Genomic DNA, 22413 nt, shown 5'->3' with positions numbered 1-22413 from the left:
CATGCTGTTCAGGTCAACATACACGGGCTGCCCCTCCTAATTCCAATCGAACAGGGCATCCTTTACAATTTGACTTGATGTTATGCTATGGAATATTATGGATCAAAAGAAATCGTCTGGTCTCTGTCTTAAAACAGTCACCGAATTATAAAAATGGCACTATAAATTAATTCTGATGATGGACCTCGTTCATAGTTGGTGAAGGGATTTCTGAGATTTTTTTACAAGGGTGATAGTGAGATATACGAAAGAGAAAGAGAAATGTGAAATATTGTGATTTTGTGATACTTTGTGGATTTATGAGCAGTTTGTGAAAACGTATACTTACTGTGCTATGTATTCTCAGACCATTTAAAATTTGCTAGCTTCAAGGTTCGAACTTGAAAAATATTCTCTTCTTCTAGTCCCCTCTGACAATAATTGTTATTTATTTCCTGTAAGAAAATATTTGCACGGGAAAGTGGAAGCTTAGAGGGGTAAAATATTTAGGCTTGGGTGATAGGAAAACATTGATTTTGTATCATAGTATTTGGAAAAGTTAAATAAATTTGAGTTTATTACCCTGCTCTATCACTCACTAGATGTTTCCTCACCTGAGATGTGGAAAGAAACTTCTGTATTCTTTCCAACCTAAGACACCATTCATTGTAAGATGCCCCATGATTTTGAGTTACTATGAAAGAAAAATGCTTCTAATTAGACAATGACACAAGATAGAGATCCTATTGATTGTCAGACACATTCTGATTTCAGAGCAATTCAAAATGCGTACAGTTTTGAGAATTAGATGAGATACTATCCATACAGCAGTTATCACAGTTTCTGGCATATAGCTAACATCAGTGTGTGTGTGTGTGTGTGTGTGTGTGTGTGTGTGTGTGTGTGGTGTATATGTGTACAGAAAGAAAGAGAAAGGTGGGAGAGAGGGAAAGAGAGAGAGAGAGAGAATGGGCATGAGAATGAATTGTACTTCCTTCTTTTCTAGGTGCTCACCCTGCTTTCTCCTCCCCTTCCGTCCCAGCTACCTTCCCCAAAGACAACGGCAGAACCTGGAAGCCATAATGGCTTACAATGATAGTCTGTATTGATTCATAGTCTTAGGTTTGCCAACCATTTACTTTTCAACTTACCTAAAGAAAACTTTGGATGTGGAATACACAGAAAGGGTCAGAGAATTTGGAGAAAAGAGCATGAGGACATCTAAGGTTCTGAGGATCTGTCTATACTAACTTAATTCACCACAGTAGGACAGTCTGCACCGTTGTGATCTCACCATAGAAAAGAGGTATCAGAGGGCTACTGACATTCCACGCTTTGTCACCTGTGGTGGCTTGGCAGTTAAGCTTTTGCTAATAACGCCCAAGTCAATTTTGATAACAGTGAGATTTTTTTAGGTGTCAGTCTAGATATTTCGTGCATGCCAGTTTTAAACTGATTTTAGCAAGTTATTTTAACTCCAAATGAGATCTTAGATCTCCTATTTGTAAAACAAGATATGGCCTATTTCAAGGAATAATTGAAAACAAAAACGAATGTTATTTGAGGATTTTATGTAATAAATTCTAAATGACAAAATGATTCATCCATACATTCACCAGGCCTTGGTAAGTGCTAGAAAGGTATGAAGATAATAAAGATACAGTCCCTACCATGCACAGGAACCTTCCAGTCTAGCAGGAAAGAGAGAAGTAAACCCAGTAGATGGTGGCAGGTCTTAGGATGGGGGCAAGCACTGGGTCCTGTGAGAGCAGGTTGCGATTCCTCACAGTACCAATAGCAGCACGATTGCAGTTCCCTGAACCCGAAACATTCTTGATGAGTGGGTCACCTAATGTTGTCCTCCTGTCTCCCAGTTCAGGGTTTTCCTGTGTTCCAAATGATGCATTAGGCTTAGGCATATTTTATGTGTCTAATTGCAAAATAGATAATGTCTGCGTGTTGACAAAAATTGGAGTGAAGAGGAAAAATTTCATCAGTAGCTTTAATATTTGGTAATTCACCAAATATCATTTTTCATAAAGACCTTTTGACTCCATCCGGCCACACCTTGTAAGGGTAAGCAATATTGTGACCCAGAGCAAAAACTTCAACATTGAATGCTAGGGGACCATGCTTGAAATAAGGGAAAGAAAGGAAGTAGGACGATTAACATGTCAATTTGCTTGGATAAGTAAATAGATAAAAGATTTCCTACTGGAAAGCAGTAGGGTGTGCTCAGACCTTTTATGAATGAAGCAGGGTCCTCTGGTCAATACTTATGCAGCAATGACTTCTTTAGATTCAGATATATACACACAGCAGCTCAAAAGCTAACAGAGGTTTATGTGTTTGAGATGACATAGTAGCTAAATATCAAACAAAGGTTTATATACTGAAGAACACATACAGGTTTATGTTGGACAATTATGAGTAGTATTTTATTTTATTTTATTAAAAAATTTTTTAATTTTGCCATATAACATACAATAAGATATTTTTTAATGCTTTTCTTTTTTAAAAAATTAATTTTATTATTACTTTTTTGGCTGCATTGGGTCATCATTGCTGCGCACGGGCTTTCTCTAGTTGCGGCGAACAGGGGCTACTCTTCCTTGCGGTGCGCGGGCTTCTCATTGCGGTGGCTTCTCTTGTTGCGGAGCACGGGCCCTAGAGCGCAGGCTCAGTAGTTGTGGCGCACGGGCTCAGTAGTTGTGGCTCGTGGGCTCTAGAGCACAGGCTCAGTAGTTGTGGTGCACGGGCTTAGTTGCTCCGCGGCACGTGGGATCCTCCCGGACCAGGGCTTGAACCCGTGTCCCCTGCATTGGCAGGCGGACTCCCAACCACTGCACCACCAGGGAAGCCCCACGAGTAGTATTTTAAATTCAGTTCTATAGATTAAACAGCATACGAAAATTTGCCTAATTATAATTCCAATATTTTTATTTGTTCAAATGTTAAACCCATTAATAGCGGGCAGATACTTGTGTCATTTGCCAACATTTATTGGGTATATGCTATGGGCTAGGCACTGTTTCAAGCACTTCCTATTTCTTAACCCGTTTAATCCTAACAATCTATGAGGAAGAAACTACTCTTATCCATATTTTACAGAAAAATCTAAGGCCCGGAATGTCAGAAACTTGCCTGAGGACAGACAGCTTGTAGGTGGCAGAACTGAGATTCGAACTTGGAATCTTCATGGCCCACACTCTTACCTGGAATTGTCTCAGACATCTGCAGTCGCGTTGGCCTCCATCCTCTCCCGCCTGTGCCCTAGGCTGGGCCCCTGGGCTTGGTCCAGTCACTCCCATCTCTCCCCGCTGTTCTGTCCTCCTTCTTCTGCTCGTTCTACAGGCGTCCGTGGGGCCCCAGTTGATGCCTTTTCCCCACCCTCTTGACCCCGCCCTCCCCGCGTCTTGGCCACTAGAGGGCGCGAGGAGCAGAAACTCGAGGGTAACAGGTGTCTGGGAGCGGCTGGGAAGGGGCTGGTTCCGGAGCAGAGGCTCAGAGGAGGGAGACAGAAGGAGGGGCGCTGGGGGTCTGGGGACACGGGGAAGGGCAGGAGAGCAGCAGCCGGTGAGATGTATTGTCTCCCCCTGCATCACCCCACCACACACTCGACACCAGATCTTCCCTACTCATTCCATTCCCCTAAAACTGCAACACCAAGACATTTGGGTGTCCTACTCAAACTGGAGATCTGAGCGTTGTACAGATTCCCCTGAAGGCATAGTCAGTCTTTCCGTTTTGGTAGTGCAGTGAGATTTAGAGGACAGGGGGACATCAGGGGGAAATTTTAATAGGTCTTCACTCTGACGAGACCTCATGCTAATGACACATTTTTTGTTTTTAAGAGTTGAATACTAGTTAGGATGTCTAGTCAAATAAATTATACTGCTTTTAAATTAGGACTCAGCTGTGAGCGTGGGGGTTTGTTTTGTTGCTATTCCAGGGTCTAGCACGGTATCTATAACTATAATATCGATATATAAATCGCTCAGTTGAAATAGGAATTTTATTAATGGATCATTTCACTCTGAAGGCAAAGCTTTGCCTATTTAGTCATGTAGATAGAATGTGGACTATTCTCTAATGAGGAGGATAATTTAATAACCAGCTCATCTAAGCCCAGAGCTCTGGTCAACTTAACCAAAAGCTTCCAGTACCCACTGGTTCTAAGAGGCAGCTGTGGCGCTGTGGAGAGTGCCCTGGGCTGGGAGCCAGAGACCTCAGTTTTCATTCTGGCTCTCCCTGCCCTGTGTGCATTACTGGGCTGGTCACTTCCTCGTCTGTAAAAGAGCCATTACTGGTTTAATAAAGTCAGGACCATGGTGAGGATTACAAGATAAACACTATTTATTTTTCCGTGCCAACCCAGGCAAAGCTCAGACTTTAGGTTAATCTAACCCTCTCTCTTTGCTCCTTTACGTGGGCTGTGGGACACACGGGAGGAGCGAGCCATCCAAGCATGCACACTGATGCAGCTGCAGGCTTCTGGAATCTCATAGCACCTGGACCCACCGTCCTCTCCATTTGCAAAGCCGTGTACATGTTCTAACGTAGCCCGCTCTTTACTTTCCTACAATGGTTATTCCAACCTTTGGCTATATTTAAAGTTCTCTGTATCTCTTCCCAAACCGAAGCTATATGTATATATATATATATATATATATATATATATATATATATATATATATACATATAAAGAATCTACACATGTTATCAATTCTTAAGGGGGGGAAAAAAGCATAGAAAAAAGACTGGAGTGAAATATGCCAGAATGTAAGTTGTGGATTTTTGGTCCTTCATATTTCTCTGTGCTTTTCAAGTGTTCTAGTCCATCATGTATTGCATAATGTTTCCAAAATAACAACAACAACAAAACAGAAAAACTACCATTCGAGGAGCTACCACCTACCCATTGATTTATCCTCCCACCCCCTGCTCCCAAATCTGATTCCCGGCCCAGATGCAGGGTTCTCGCTCTCCCTCTCTGGGGCTAATCTGATCATCTGTGCTATTAATTCTATATTCTTCTGACTTCTCAAGGATCTTGCCTTGACATTAGATAACCCTTTTTCTCCCCATTCAATCTCCCATTCCTTTTTGGTCTCTTTGCGAGCATGTAAGTATGCTTAAAGGACTTCCCTGGAGGTCCAGTGGTTAGGACTCGGTGCTTTCACTGCCAGGGGCCAGGTTCAGTCCCTGGTCGGGGAACTAAGATCCCACAAGCCACATGGTGCGGCCAAAATAAAAATACGCTTAAGTCCCCTCCATGTATCAGCAAACAAGCAAAACTCCCCAGGCTCCAGCTCCGCCTTGGCTCCCCTCTAACTCTAGACCCGTACCCCCTTTTCCTTTTATATACAGTCTGAGTTCTAGAAAGAGTCTGAATTCCAGCCTCTAAATCTCCACGACTGACCGTCTAACCCATTGCAGCCTGGCTTCCACCTTCACAACACCCTTAAAATTGCTCTTGCCAAGATCTCCTTTCAGGCTTCGTCTTCCTCTGCTCTTCTGACTTTGCTCAGTCTTGTTGGAACATCCCTTCTATGCCATAAATTCTGCCACCTGTTATGAATGTCCCAGACCAGCTCTTCCTGGGCTCGTGGGACAGGGATCACTGCGTGAGGCGTATCTTCCGGGCCCTTCACACGTGGTATGTCTACCGTGGGGTTTGAGAGCTGCTCTCCCCCGGTCCTTTCCTCCTCATTTTCTGGACCCCTGCCACCTTTCGGGTGTCCCCGTCCCCTCCTCAGCTTGTTGGCTGTGCTATTGGTGTGGAGCCTGACTGTGACTCACCTGGACCTTTGCAGTGCTCTCCCAGCCATGTCTCTGATTCTAGTGTTGACTGCATCTCACCGCCAGCAATAATCTTTGTCACACACACCTCCCATCCTCTCTGACCCTGGCTTCAAATTCCTTGGTGGCCTCCCATTGCCCAGAGGTACAACCCGAGCTCCTCTCCGTGATCCTTCATGGTCTCGCTCGCTTTACATCTCTTGCCCATGACCCGCCACGCCCCAGTAGCTTGCATTCCACACTCCCATAGCTTGGACCCCTCTGAATCTTCAATTCCGTTGTCTTTTGCCCCTTTGCATATATTTCCTTTGTGCAGGATATTTTCTCTGTGCTGGCACATTGGACAGATTCTGTCTCATCTGTCGAATGTCAGCTCAAATACTGCCACTTCTGTGATGTCCTCCCTGATTTCTCCCAGGGAAGACTCAGGTACTTCTTTTCCTGTATTCTCCTTGCCCTTTGTATAATTTTCTTATCATACTTTAATTTGTTTTGTTTATTTCTCTTTTAGATTGTAAGGTTCGTGGGGCAGACGATATGACTAATTTTTTAGCTTTTTTTTTTTTTTACTGTGAAATATAATGCACACAGAAGTGCATTAATCAAAACTTAGATCACTTATATGTAGAACCTAAAATATAATACAGGGAATTCACTGGTGGTCCAGTGGTTAGGACTCCGCACTCTCATTGCAGGGAGCATTTGTTCGATTGCCGGTCAGGGAACTAAGATCCCACATGCCACGTGGCATGGCCAATATATATATATGTGTGTGTGTGTATATATATAATACAAATGAACTTAATGTACAAAATGGAAACAGACTTACAGACATAGAAAAGAAACATATGGTTACCAAAGGGGAAAGGGCGGGGAAGGGATAAATTAGGAATTTGGGATTAACATATAAACACTGCTATATATAAAGTAGATAAACATCAAGGTCTTATTGTATAGCACAGGGAACTATACTAAAAATCCTGTAATAAACAAAAACGGAAGAGAATATGAAAAAGAATATATATACATATGTATATAACTGAATCACTTTGCTGTACACCTGAAACTAACACAACATTGTAAATCAACTAGACTTCAAAAAAAAACACTTAGGGATAATGAATAATCATAAAGTGAACACTTGTGTAACTACTGCCCAGGTCATGAAAAGGAGTATTTTCAGTCCTCCAGGAGCCCCCTGTATCCTTTCCAGACCCCACCCATCCCCCTACTATCTTTTCTTCATAGTTGCACTACCTATATATTCATTTCTAAACAAATCATTTAGTTTTACCTGTTTTTGACCTTTATACAGTCAGATCACGTTTTCTGTTGTGTTTTACTTCCTTTATTCAACATTGTGTTTGTACGTGATTATGTGTCCTAATTTTTATTATTGTATCGCAGCATTTCATTACATGAATTTACTGCATGTAATGTATCTATTAATGGATGTTTGGTTTATTTCCAGTTTGGGGCTATTATGGTGCTTCAGATATCTTATGCACTTCTTTTGGTCCCCATGTGCATGAATTTCCTCAGGGTATAGATCCAGGAATGGAACTGCCTGTCACAGGGTGTATATATCTTCAACTCTACCAGATAATGCTAGACTGTCTTTCAAAATGTCTGTCGCAATTTACATCCCACCAGCCTTGTAGAGGGTGCCCATTGCTCTGTATCTTTGCCAATATGTGGTATTGTCAGACTTTTCCACTTTTACTGACATGGTTGGCATGGAGTAGTATTTCATTGTGGCTTTAATTTGTGTTTCTCTCTCAGTAAGGAGGCTGAACACCTTTCTGAGTTAATGGGTCAGCTGAATTTCCTCCTAAGTGAAGGCCCATTTAAGTTTTGCTCACTCTCTAATGGGTTGCTTGTCTTTATTTTATGGCTTTGAAAGTTCTTGCACATTCTGGATATGAGTCCTTTGTTGGCTGTATGTGTTGAAAATAAGCTATACTATAAAATCACAAACATTAAAGATTTATTGATTATAGTGTTTTTAAAATTCTTTCCCTTAGCACTAATAAGTAAGTAGAAACAGGATAATTAGACAATAAATAATAGTATACATTCATTGATATTAATCCTGTCCTTCCCTTCTTCTCTCCAGGCGTCATCATCGTCCCCAGTGCCGGTGTTGGGATTGTCCTTGGAGGCTACATCATAAAAAAATTGAAACTTGGTGCGAGGGAATCTGCAAAACTAGCGATGATCTGCAGTGGTGTGTCTTTACTGTGCTTCTCAACCCTGTTTATTGTTGGATGTGAAAGTATCAATCTAGGTGGCATAAACATCCCGTATACAACAGGGTAAGTATCTTGGAAGAGGCGTCTCATCTCATCCTGGTCATGATTGAAGTGCGAAGCTCTGCGGTGTTTGGATCCCAGGGTTTGGCTTGCGCCCCACCCTCAATGCGGGGCTCACTACGCCTGTGTTTCTGTCCCGGTAGAGCTGCACCCTCTTGGGCAGTGGCCTCCGTCTCTCCGTTGTCTGTGTCCCTTTTGACCCTCGCAACGTCTCCCATGGCATTTGGGTTACAGTACATGAGGAGGAAATGCTAGTTGGCTTAATGACAACTGTTCTTTTTTTTTTTTTTGCGGTACGCGGGCCTCTCACTGCTGTGGCCTCTCCCATTGCGGAGCACAGGCTCCGGACGCACAGGCTCAGCGGCCATGGTTCACGGGCCCAGTCGCTCCGCGGCACGCGGGATCTTCCCGGACCGGGGCACGAACCCATGTCCCCAGCATCGGCAGGCGGACTCTCAACCACTGCGCCACCAGGGAAGCCCTGTTCTTTTTTTTTTTTAATGTAATGTTTTGAATAGGTAGTACATTCACACAGTTTCAAAACAAAGTTCAATGAAAATACAGTGTGCCCCAAGGCCTCCACCCCACTTCTCCCCAAAGACAAACCAGGGAACCACTTTAATTCATCTCTTGTGTACCCTTCCAAGGATGTTCCTTATACAAGAAACTATGAATGTGTATTTTCAGTGTTTTCTGTTTTATATCCAAAAGGTAGCATTCTATACATTCTTTTCTTTCTTTCTTTCTCTTTCTTTCTTTCTTTCTTTCTTTCTTTCTTTCTTTCTTTCTTTCTTTCTTTCTTTCTTTCTTTTCTTTCTTTCTTTCTTTCCTTTCTTTCTTTCTTTATGGCTGTGTTGGGTCTTCATTGCTGCGTGCAGGCTTTCTCTAGTTGCAGCAAGCAGGGGTTACTCTTCGTTGCGGTGCACGGGCTTCTCATTGCGGTGGCTTCTCTTGCTGTGGAACATGGGCTCTAGGCACGCGGGCTTCAGTAGTTGTGGCTCGTGGGCTCAGTAGTTGTGGCTCGCGGGCTTAGCTGCTCCGCAGCATGTGGGATCTTCCCGGACCAGGACTCAGACCCCTGTCCCTGCAATGGCAGGAGGATTCTTAACCACTGCGCCACCAGGGAAGTCCCTATACATTCTTTTCTGAGCTTTTTTTTTTTTTTTTTTAATGTAATGATCTGGGTTGGAAACTTTCTGTCACAATAATAATAATGATGGTGATGTTCAAAGTGTAGCTAACCCTTATATTAACACTACTGCATGCCAAGCATTCTTCTAAATGCTTTACGTATATTAACTCATTAATCCTCATAACAGGCCTAATCAGGTAGGTACTATTATTATTCGGATTTTACAGAGGGCAAAACTGAGGTATGGCTGACACGTATCAGTATATACATCCGTTCAGGCTGCTGTAAGCGAACACCATAGACTAGATGGCTTAGAAACAACAGAAGTTTATTTCTCACAATTCCGGAGGCTGGGAAGTCCAAGATCAAGGTGCTAGCAGATTCGGTGTCTTGTGAGGACCTGCTCTTTGGATCATAAATGGCTGTCTCTGGCTGTGTCCTCACATGGTGGGGGTGAGGCATCTCCCTGGGATCCTTTTTGTAAGGGCACTAATCCCATTCATAAGGGCTTCACCTTCATGACCCAGTCACCTCCCAAAGGCCCCAAACTCCAAATACCATCACGTCTGGGGTTAGCTTTCAACATGTGAATTTTTCATGGACCCAAACATTTAGTCTATTGACCTAGAGATCACAGGCAAGGATTACACAAGAAACGTGTAAAGCTCTCAGCTCTCCTGGCACACAGTAAGTGCTCAGTGATAGTTAGCTATTGTTATTAGTCATCACTAATCCATTAAGAACAATTTCTATCAAATTATTTTTACTACAACTGGAAAACATAAATAGAATATTAAAAATTAGTAAGAAAAACCAGCAGTCTCCTGACCCTGCTTCCCAGGGGCAATAATTTAAAATTCTTTTTAGCTATCTCTTCTGGCATTTACCTCTATATTTTTTAAGCGTACTGTATAAATTAACCGAATGAAGACATTATTTATGACTTCCTGTCTTAGTAAATGAGGAGTCTAGCATTTGCTTCACAAGTTGTGCTCAAATCCTTTTCTGATATTTTCATGGTATGGTTATGACAGTGTTGTTAGCAGCTGAGGCACAAGTAGTGTGTCGTGATTAGATTTCCTCCTTTGTACAGCAGTGATTTTCCTGGAATTAAATCACTACCTTGTTTTCATTTCCTTTGTTTTCTTTGAGTCTGCTTCTGCCTTCCCGTATCCTCTAAGGGCTCAAGAAATCTCAATATGACTTTTCACCCATCCAATGAACTCAGGATTCCACTTCCCCACCCCTTGGAGTCATCTGTACGGGAGCCCTCTGGGCCTGCTGCCCCGCTGTTGCCCCAGGAATCTCACTTGCCTCCCTCTGTACTGATCCTTCATTTTCTAGGTTCTGTGGATGCCTCTTTTTTGGCTTCCTCCCCCATTTTGCTAGACCACATCCTCCAGTAGCTACAGGAAGGCTGTCAAGGCTGTTAACCTTTTTTTTTTTTTTGGAGATTTTTCATGAAATAGCCTCTTTTTTTTTTTTTTTTAACAATTACATTTGATTGCAAATTGGCTGGGTTAAGAACTTTGGACTGGATGAATCATTTTCACTAAAAAGTTTAAAGTTTTCACTCTATTTTTGTCTAATTTCTAATGCTCTTGTGGGAATTCTGGCCTTTCTTTTTCCCAATCCTTTGTATGTGCCCTACTTTTCCTTCCTGGGAGTTGCCACTTATTCCCAGTATTCCCAAATTTCACCACAATACACTTTTTTTTTTCCTCTGAGCACTTGATGAACTTTTAATGTCTGGAGACCATGTCTTTTGTTTCCATTTTAACTTTTTTTAAAAATGTAATTGTTGTTATTTTCTCTCCACAGTTTTTTTTCTCCTATCTGTCCTTCATTGATTCTCTACTTTTCTTATTCTTTATATACTATGTTATATCTCATTATGGCTTGTCAGTTAGTGGATCTCACTGTAGGGTAGTTGCAGGGGGACAGCTCATTGGGGTGCTCAGTGTCAGAACCTGAGGTCTTACCTTTGAGGTGCTTCAGTTCCTCCAGAGAAGGATGCTCCTATCTCCTGGCTTGGGCTGTGTTGCAGTGGGTTCAGTGTTGTAAGCCTAGCTGCTGACATTCTAGAGCTGGGAGAGGGTGGTGGGTGGAAGAGGCTAGGGTGCTGCTGTTCATTTTGCAAACTTTTACCAAATTCCTCTGTCATCATCCTAGCATCTTGCCAAAGGTCTCTTTCGTGTGGTGCTCTTAAGTCCAGATTCTTTGGTTCATTTTCTCCAGAAGATAGAGGGGGTGGAAGAAGAAGTGGTCATCTACTAAGTAGGGTGGGGAAGGGAACCTGCTTAAAATTGTATCATATTTGGACCATGGCTTTCTTGTGGTGTTTGTCCTTGAGTTCCAAAGGCCTGTTCTTTCTCCTACTACTGGTGTTTATCTTGTCCATATATATACTTAAGTTCTCTTTATACGTTCTGTTTTATTGAATCCTTTTTTTCTGAAACTCTCCATAATTTTGCTTCAATTGGATTGGTTGCTCTTTTGCATAACTTATATCCTGGAACTTCCTTTCATAGATCTCAATTGTATCCACTAGGTTTTGTCTGTGTAGTTATTTATTTGTTAACTCCTCATTTTGCCAGAAAAAATCCTTGGACAACTTCCTAGGGAAGGGTTCATGGAAAGAGAAGCTGTCTGAAACCGTAAGTGTATTAAAATGTCTTTATTCTTCTTTCACATTTAAATGATAGTTGGAGTGGGTATAGAATTATAGGTTAAACATTTGTTTTTCTGAGAACTTGGAAACCATTGCTTTGTCATCTAGCGTTTAATGTTGCAGATACTTAAATGAAATTTAATTTCAGTCTGAGTTCTCATTTCTCCATTACCAACTTTATTTGGAAGTTTTGAGGATATTTTTCATTCAAAGTGTTCTGAAATTCCATAAGGAGTGCTCTACCCTCCGATTTTGTCTTGGCTGGACTCCTCCAATGTCACTTTCTCGGAGAGACTTTCCCTTTCTGCCCAATATAAGGGAGCCCACTCTCCCCTCATTCTTTATTACATCACCTCTTCAGTTTCCTTGTAGCACATGCCACTATCTGAAATTGTCTTGCTTACTTGCTTTGCTCTTGTCTTTTGTCTCTAAAATATGAGCTCCTTGAGAACAGTTACTATAGCTGCCTGCATAATAGTTACAGCCCCGCCATCTACAACAAAGTTTGTTGTATGAATGAATGGACAGACACATGAATGTCTTGGCCCAGGGCTTTGTTCATTCATTGTATTAGGCACTTTTAATGTAACACATATGTCCTTTTTTCTCTTTTAACCTCAGGGAGATTTTCTTCTACTATATCTTTACTCGTTCTCCTCTTCATTTTCCCTATGTTCTCCAGGACGCCTGTTTTTCAGATGTTGGGACTTACAGACTCGTTACCTGTATGTTTAACTTGTTTTCTCATATTTCATATTTTCTTTGCTATGAGGGATTTTTCCAAACCTGCTTTTTTATTCTTTATGTAAATTTTAAATTTTGAAAATAATTTTTTCTTCGGCATTCTGAGTGTTCCCTTTTCATAACGTCCTGCTGTTGTTTGAACAGGAGTAATATCTTCTCAGATCTCTCTGCGCATATAATTCAGTTTTGTTTTTTTTTTTTACTTTGTTTCTATGTCTTACATTTTGTCCTTGTATTTGAAATGTCAATTTTTCTGTTCATTTACTCTGGGTTTTACAGGTTGACAAGACTCAGTTTAACATCTGTCAGGTTATGTGTCCCTCTCCTGCACTCACCCCCCACCACACACAAGAACGAGGGAGTTTTATCCTTATTTGTCAACATCTAAGGTAGAAGCTTAGCTTTTACATTTTGTTCTGAATTCTTCAGAAGAGGTTTCTGATGAATTTCGGGGCTCTGCATCGGGGATGGAGGGGGTGGGTATGAGAGTGGAAGGGCCCACTGGTACAGGCTTCTCTCCCTTAGGTCTCCAGTGAGTCGCATTGTTTTCAGCTTCGCAGTCACTTTTGCTCCCTGTTGCACCTGCTGGATTTGGATTCAGAGTCGTGTAGAGGTTCCATGGGGCAGGCTGGCTCTTCTCCAAGGTGGCATCTGCTCATTTCACATGCACCTTTGCCTGTCCACTTTTATTTTCATGGAGTCTGGTGTCGCTCTTTCCATTTCTCTTGGCCAGCTCGATTCATTTTCGTTATACTCACTTTTATTTCAAGTGCCTTCTCAGAGGGGTGGAACACAGGCTCCATGTCTTACCTGCTTTTCAACTGCAGGTCCCCTCGACTTCTAAAGCTTTTGCTTAACATCACATCGGTCTTGCCAATCCTGAATCAACTGATTCTGGACTCCCTAGCACTACTGGGAAAAAATTATATAATTGTGCTGATTTGCTCCATTACAAATTGATGAGTTCCAATCTTAGCAGGCCCTTGTCTTTGCTGAGCAATCCATTTACTTGGCCCTAGTCAGCTTCCTTTCCTATGCCTCATATTGGTCCATTTAAAAAAAAAGTCCTTTCTTCAAGTTTTTTTCATCTTACCGTAGCTTGTTTTTTCTTGTCGGACAACCTCGTATTCCTTATTACTGAGAAAAAAGAGGTCCCAAGTAAGAATTCCTTGAATTTTTCTTCCCTCTCCCCTCAAAGATAGTATTATTTTCAAAGGCAAGTAATAGCGCCATCATTTTCTAGCTATGTGACCTTGTAAAAAATTATCTAATATTGTAAACTCTTGGTTTCCTCGTATATAAAATGGCAATAATGTGAATCATACCTGGTTACAACTATAATTAAAGTAAGACACATGCGGTTGAAAGAATTAAAATAATGCAGAAGGGTAGAAAATGAAAAGTCAGTGTCTCCTTCCTCCATCCTCAATCTCCAGTTTGAAGCGTTTAAATATTATAAACAAATATTTGTAGCTTTGATTTTGAGGATTATGTAAGGAAAGGTTTTTGATATTTCCCAGCACAGAGTCTAACACAGTATATGTTGAAAAAAGTTAGTTTCTTGGCTTTACTCCCTTTCTAGATCATGCAAAGTGACTCTTTTTTCCTTTTTAAAAGATTAATGAATGTCTGGCATCCACCTCTGCACTGGGACATTACTTATATAGTGATGCTGAAACTAGTAAGAACTTGATGTAAATAAACATTGTAGTTATCTAAATCCATGACTTATGGTACATTTCTTCTCAGTTAATTGTATCCAACAAAGAAAAGTTGATTAGGAGTGCCAGAGACTGCTGCAAGGATTCATTCATTCTAGTATTTGCGGCCTGACGTCATCGAAGTTTATAAACGAGCAAAAGAAAAACCCAGTTTCCTTGGAGAATTCCTCTAGCTCCCCAAATACTTCTAGGGAGAGAGTTAAAATTGAATTAGTATAAACACTTTTGGGTGGTACAGCTGCACAAGTTTGACACTTTTAGAGTAACAGTTACCTTTGTGTGAAGAATAATGGGGCCCTTTCTCCAAGCAGGGTATGGACTACATTTCAGCCTCTCCTTGCTCCCTTGGCTGGGTGCTCTTGTGCAGTGCGCAACCTGTTCATCAGTACATGGTTGGCCTGCTTAGTAAAAATGGTAGTTCTGCATGATTTTGATCCTTGCGTGTAGGATTTTTCTCCTTTAAAGCTGATAAAGAGAGAGATAAAGGGAGTGTCAGTGAAGAAAGGAGCCTTTGTTAGACACCTGTTTGGCTTAGGTATGGTGATTGGCACTCATGTATATCTTTTAGATATACTGCTTACAACATCATTCCACTGTATGTGTTGTTAACCACATATTTCAGTTAAAGAAACTGAGGTTAGAGAGTAAATGATTTGCCCAAAGTCATCAGTTAATAACGAGTGGAACTGAATGAAACCGAGATTATCTATTTTAGAGTTTGCATCCTTTCTGAGTACTACACTGAGGTGCTGTTATACATTTTGTATTTTATATAAGCACACATCTAAGTGCACACACCACTTCCTTACTCAGAAAGCTATAGAGAATGCATCCATTTCTTTCAATAGTGCACTAATATTTGGCCTTGCCAGTTTCTAGCTGTGTGAGTATGGGCAAATTAATTAATCTTTCTGTGCTTGGTTTCTACATCTTTAGGGTAAGGATACTGATAGTATTGATCATGTTGAATTGCTGTGAAGATTGAATAAGGTACTTGGCAAATTCCTTAACCTCTCTGTGCCTCAATTTCCTCGTCATTAAGATGGGCTAATAATAGTCTCGATCTCTTAGAACTATAGAGAGGATAAAATGGAATAAAACCCACAGTAATAAGCAATTGTTAAATAGCTATTTAATGTTATTTTTCTCATTTTAAATATGAGGAGAAAGAAATTCAGAGGGATCAAATAACTTGCTTAAAGCCACACAGCTAGAAAATGATAGAGCTAGGACTGGAACCCAGGTTTCTCTGATTTTGAAAGTAATGTTTTTAATTATTAAACTGTCCTGAAAGAAGAAAAGAAACACAAAGAAGAAAGCACAATATATAAGCCAATTCCATTTATGAAAGTGTGTGTGAGAAGCTCCAGGTTCCCCAGCACGGTGAATTTTCTGACATTAAAGGAGTTAATGACTAACCTGTCTCTGAATTAGCCTCGAGGGCTCAAGAGACACCTAAGTGCCTGGGATGGGGTTGGGATGTTTTAGAAAGATGAACTTTTCCTATTGAGCCAAAATGGAGTCACAGTTTTTTTGTAGAATGAACCTGATGTGTTATTAGTGGTTCCCTTAGAAAATTCAGATTTGATGGCCAAGATGTGGAGACAACCTAAAGGTCCATCAGCGGCTGAATGGATAAAGAAAATGTCATATATACATATAATGGAATAAGATTCGGCCTTAAAAAAGAAATTATGTAATACGCGACAAGATGGAGGAACGTTGAAGACATTATGCTAAGTGAAAGAAAATAGTCACAGAAAGACAAATACTGTATGATTCCTCTTATATGAAGTATCTAAAATAGTTAAATTCATAGAATCAAAGAGCAGAATGGTGGTTGCCAGGGTTTGGGGGAAGGGGGAAACATGGAGTGACTAATCAATGGAAACAACGTTTTAATAAAGCAAGATGAACAAGCTTTAATGTTGATGATGCCCAAAGGAGGGGTGTCCATTTCACTAAATGGCCTTGGACAGCCCTCCCCACCCCACAATATGTCAGATCTCCAGTTTCCTTTATCTTCTGAATTTAGAGGGAGGTGTCTTCATGAGGTAGGCAAACATTGACGATTGTGCCAAACTTTGATCCTTAGGGTAATTGCTGGCAATTTAAACAGTAATATTAACTTGGTTTTGGTCACTCAGTATAGATTACATTAAAGATTTATTCACTTCCCTTCAAAATAAATCTTTATTTTTCTAAAACAAAATAAAACAATAACAACAAAAAAGGTGACTAAGCGCTAGACATCTGCTGTACAACTTTGTGCCTGTAGTCAACAATACCGTACTGTACACTTGAAATTTTGTTAAGAGAGTAGATCTCGTGTTAAGTGCTCTAACCACAATATGACAAAATTAAAGGAAAAAAATTCAGAATTTGATTCTCCTAGCACCCACAATTTCCCTGCAGTTTTAATTAAGAAATGTGTTTTGCTTCCCCTCTGTGTCTGCCGAGCTGTATTTCACACAGGTGTTTCCTAATCATTTTGTCGACAAAGGAGCCAGTGAAAACTGTAGCTTAAGCAATACTTTATATAAACACATTGTATAATGTGAGTTGTTTGCTCTTTACCTTCAAATAATTTTTTCAGATGGGGTTAAATCTGATGTCCATGTACAGAAGTTTTCAACAGTACTGTCTTGATAAATCATTTAATAATTCTAGCTTTATTATCTTTCATTCATCAAGTGTCATCTCTTTGAACTTAAACTAAAATCTATTATATCATCTTCTGATTTGGAGACTTGAGTTACTGGGTCAGAACTTTTCCAGGGATGATTTCCTGAGCTATGACATGACGAAGATGCATTTGCTCAGTTTTCTGAGAACATTTTCGGCAATGAGTGTGATCCACCAGTCCACCCGTCCAAAATCTCAGGGGTTGGGGTATTCTTCTCAAGTTACTTCTCTCAATATAGTTTTATTGTCCCAAGGCACTAAGACGTAAATATTGTCTGTTAATTCAGACCTTGGCTGCAACTCACCAAAGGTACATTTCATCATCTTTGTCACCACTCCTGAACTTGCCATCCTGCCAGTATTTAGATAGCATTCTACTACCAGCCCTTGAGTGACTAGCATTTCTAGCCAGATCATTCCTAATTTCTCTAATTAGACTGTTCCTGTCTTCTGTGTTTCACAGACAACTTACCCTTCTGAACGTTTTTTTTTTCCTATTTAATTTCTTTGGTGACATTCAAGATCTTTTATTTATTATAGGTATTACTAATTTTAAAGGCAATTCCTGAAAAGTAGAGAAAAAATAGTTTACTTAAAGGATCTTAGATATGTGTGTTTCTGGATTATCTTGGCTACTTTTATTAATAGGCTTACAGTTCATTTCTAGCTGTAAGTATATGATTTGATCTATTTTTGGCTCTATTGGGGAGAAACAAGCAAAATTTGCTTTACTTCCTTTTTAGGAGTATTGAGGAGATATACAATATAAGCAAATTTTCTTTCCAGTGAGTTTTAAGTTTTGTAACTGAGATCTAAACAAATTACAGGAACTCTGTAAAACTATATAATATCTGTTTAAACACAGTAAGCCTTGAACCTATATTATTAAACTTGGGGCCAAATTTGCCATTCATATTAACATAGTCAATAGAAAATGTTCATCATATAATGTTAGCAGGAAAAATAGAATTTAGAACACTGTGAAATCTTGATAACAATATGTTATTAACGTTAATTTATATGCATATTGAAAAAAGAGCAAAGGGAAGTAAATATACTAAAAGCATAATGGTGGATATTCCTGGATTGTAGCATTACTGTGTGAGTTTAATTTGACTTTTTAGTCCTTTTGTATTTTCCAAATTTTCTACAATGAATATGTATTACTTTAAAAATAAATAAAGGCATTTCAAGACGTTGTTCAAGGGACACATCATTTTATTAAAAATGATTCTGGATTTAAAGAGACAGTTTGTATAAGTTGTAGGTTATTATATGTAAATTTCAAGTTATATCTGGTTTGAATTTGTTGACTACAAAGCTAAAGGAAGCTTTAACAATAAAAAGAATGATTGGATGCCGTAACCGTAACTTTCATGACTATAGTCCTGGGGAACCTTAAGCTATCCCATGAGTTATTACATATTCCCCTGTGTTGATCATGTAGGCAGGAGGCAGGAGGGGTGTTGACAGCCATGTAGGCAGGAGGGGCGTTGACAGCCATTAACTATTAGGCTGTTAAGGTCATACAGCTTCTAAATGGTAGGCCTGCAACTGGACCCTCATCTAGTTTTCTGACTGTTCTCTATATGAGTAAATAAGAAAATGACACCTTCCTTTTTGAAAAGAAAATCATCATGAAGGCCTTTTGTGCTCTTTGTGTTTGTGACTGTGTTACTTTTATTTCAGTATCTTCATGCCTGTTATGTGCTAGGAACTTGCTGGGCGCTGGCTATCCATTTACTTATCTAATCCTCCCATCAACCCTGCGATATAGATATTCTGGTCTCTGTTTTACAACACAAGTGAAGTCTCTCTAGATTTGTTCATGGCCCTGGTGAATTGTAGATATGGAATTGAACCCACTCTTTTTATTTATTATTTTATTTTTTTATTTGTGGCCGTGCTGAGCAGCTTGCGGAATCTTAGTTCCCCGACCAGGGATTGAACCTGGGCCCTCAGCCGTGAAAGCACAGAGTCCTAACCACTGGACCACCAGGGAATTCCCTGAACCCGCTCTCTCTGACTCTAATGCTCAGCACAGTGAGAGCTGAGTGCCAGGAAAGCTGCATTAGAGGAAGAAAAAGGAGGAGGGAGAGCACACAGAAGACTCAAGGGAAACCATGGCCAGTTACACAAAGTGGGTCTGTTGCCGTGGGGGTTTAAGGGGACACACTATGGAGACAGAGATAACTGGGTTTAAATCCCTCCCTGATTCTTACTAGTTCTGTGAACTTTAACAGTACCTATCTTATCCTCTCAGATATTCAGTTTCATTATCTGAAAGCGGGAGACACAGTCATAATAATTTTAATTCTCATGAGGAATACATGAGGTAACTTCTGTAGAGATCTCAGTGCACAAGTCCTGGAGTAAAATTAGGATTATGTAAGTGTTAGTCCTAAATGATAATGATGATGATGATGATAGTAGTATTATTTATAAACCTGAAGTTGCACAGCTGTATCTGGCCAAGGAAGGGCTTTAATATAAAGCCAAGAATTTAAGTGGAATTAAAAAGAAACATTCTAATTGAAGTCCCCTTGAAGACTGAGATAGATTGATAAAAATTTAAGAAATTATGAGAAAGATACCATTTTTTTTTAGTTGATTAGTATACTTTGCCTGAAAGGTTTTTGTTGCGTGGGTCATACTCTTTTAATCCATGTGGCTTGAATATAAGACGTATGGATCCCTATTTGTCATATCTCTTAGTAAGGAGAAAATTAACAGGAGGCAGAAAGAAGGTTAAGGGGCTCCTCTTTGATTTGTGGAAACCAGTAGAAGTGTGTCAGGTGGGGAAGTCCAAGCGTTCTTTAGGTTTTGGGGTGGGGTGATGTGACACAATTGTGTGTGTGTGTGTGCGAGAATATGTGTGTGATTTGAGAGCAACTGCATCCTTACATACCCAGCTGTAATGGCTCCATGGTAGAGATTTTTCCTCATGTTAAACCTCAATCTGTTTTATTGTTGTATGTTACTTTAAATAAATATTGATCCTTAAGCAACTGATTTAATGAAAATTAGGCAGCAAGCTCGCTCTTCTTCCCTTTTCTGTTCATTTTGGTCTCCCCATGGCTGGTTTCCTTAAAGCCTCAATGATTGTGAGGCATGTCATTACACCTTTCATAGTTTCCTAGGCTTGAAAATCAGTAAGCTGTACTAGTTAACCTCAGAGTCTCCTCCCGTCTCTCTAATTCTATAATTCCATGATATTTATAGTAACGTGTCATGTGTGACCTAGGTTTACAGCTTGGACCATGTAGTTATAAGGCATTTGTTAGTGAGTCATTGTTCCTGTCATGGAAAGAACACTTACATGGACATTGAGTTAACACGAGCCTCTTGTTTGCAAGGCTGACTTGTCAGTAATGTTTTCGTTTATTAGAAAGGTGATGTACTTACTGTCCCTTTGCACAAGGATGAGTGTGGTGTATTAGTCCTTGTAAATTTTGTACTCCCCTGATGGTCTTAGCTCAGGCTAATGAGAGGTTGCTTGGAGTGACTCAGATTTAAACACTTGCACTATTATTCTAATCCAGTCTGTCTTCTGGAGTGTGAGTGATAGTCAAACAAGACGTTATTATTCTTAAAAATAATTGTTTTTTAAATCAGCGCAATGTAAAGGATGAACTGTGTCAGCATCTTTCTTTTTTTTTGTGCCACTATGGCCTTTTTCCCGAATGACATTTTCCATGAATGCCTCTTTCTTTTCACTGCTATTTATATTTGTTGCTTGTTTTGATTTTCTTAGAGCTTTCCATATGGTATCATTTCTTTGTATCAGACACCATGATCTCATGAGAAAAGCGAGCATACCCAAGGGTGACCTGGGACTGTACCTTTGTTTCCAGAACTCAGGAATACTTTTGCCTTCCTGTCATTGATGTGTGTTCTGAGCATCTGTTGACATTCTCTTTAGATTCCTTTCTCTTGAGTGGACATACCCATAAAGGAGAGGTATTGAAATATGTGGCCGTCATAAATGAATACGAAGCATGCTGTTAATAGGAAATTCCGTGTAACTTTTAAATATGCCTAGTAAAGACCCTATCGTATGGATTTGAAGTGTGTCATTTTTAGTGACTAAGTATGCAGGCATATAAGTCCCTTTTATTTGGTCATGGCTTGCAGGTTGGTTCTTGCAGAACTAGTGAAGATAATAGTAATTCACATAGAATACGCTTCATGTGATATCAATTAAAATAGCACTAATCGGGACTTCCCTGGTGGTCCAGTGGTTGAGAATCTGCCTTCCAATGCAGGGGTTGCGGGTTCGAGCCTTGGTTGGGGAAAAAAGATCCCACTTGCCGCGGGGCCACTAAGCCCATGCGCCACAACTAAAGAGCCCGCAGGCTGCAACTAAGACCCAACGCAGCCAAAAAAAAATAAATTAATAAATAAATGTTTTGTAAAAATAGCACCAATCGGCCTCATAATGAATCATTTGGCTTCCTTAGACGTCCATTTCATCATCCTTGGAATGGGGAAATAGGTCTAGAACAGGGTTTCTCAGACTCAGTATATCGAGATTTGGGTCAGTTAATTCCTCATCCTGGGGAGGGGCTGTTCTGTATGTTGTTGAACTTTTAGAAGCAGCCCTGGCCTCTGCCCACTAGATGCCAGTAGCATCCCTTTAGTTGTGACAAACAAAAATGTCTCCTGACATTGCCGAAATTGCTGCCCCTGTGAGAACTACTGGTCCCGAATCACATTTTAAAGGTATATTCAATTTATTTATTTGGCTGCATTGGGTCTGCGTTGCTGTGCGCAGGCTTTCTCTAACTATCAAATGGTGTGATTCTAAGAGTTGGTGACTATAATAATTATGAGAGCCTTGTGACAATTTCTTCTGTGGAGGGATATGAATGAAGAATAGAGTTTATTTTCCTTCTGCCTCTTCGGAAGTCTTTCTTGGTAAGGTTTACATATTGCTGTGAACTTGTTCCTTCCATTAAAATTCGATGACTCAGTTATCAACGTGTGACAGAGGACACAGGAGAAAAGCCTTTGAGCAAACAACACTTTAAGTCTGTGGATTTAATACATATGGTTGGGATGGACTAGGCTACTGGGTGAGTGGTTACTCCGCATAGTCATTAAAGGTAAGTTCTGGAACGTAACAGACATTCCAAAATATCTGCTGAATGGAGGGAGGATGGTAGTTGGACAGGTGAATGAAGGATCTGCTGTTGCCGGTTCATGAGGCTTTAGGAAGGGTACGTCATCAGTGACACCTAAAACTCATGGTCATGAAAGCAAAGGAAGGAGGTCATTGGATGTGAGCATTCAAAGCCCCTTTCATCCTTCCATGATTCCCTCCGGGTACCTGCCTGCCTCTGTCTTTCCATAGCCATTTCCTTACAT

At 40.3% G+C, this 22413-nt stretch overlaps 1 protein-coding gene across 1 annotated transcript in view; it reads left to right on the top strand.

Annotated features, from left to right (window-relative positions):
* Positions 1-22413, top strand: part of SLCO5A1 (solute carrier organic anion transporter family member 5A1) — a 117826-nt gene that overhangs the window by 86127 nt on the left and 9286 nt on the right. The window contains exon 5 of the mRNA XM_065895548.1: positions 7898-8096. Coding sequence (XP_065751620.1) covers positions 7898-8096 — 199 coding nt within the window. The remainder of the gene's footprint in view (positions 1-7897; positions 8097-22413) is intronic.

This window comes from Phocoena phocoena, chromosome 17, assembly GCF_963924675.1.
Source record: "Phocoena phocoena chromosome 17, mPhoPho1.1, whole genome shotgun sequence".
NCBI classification, from domain to species: domain Eukaryota; kingdom Metazoa; phylum Chordata; class Mammalia; order Artiodactyla; family Phocoenidae; genus Phocoena; species Phocoena phocoena.
This window is presented reverse-complemented; position numbering and strand designations above follow the sequence as displayed.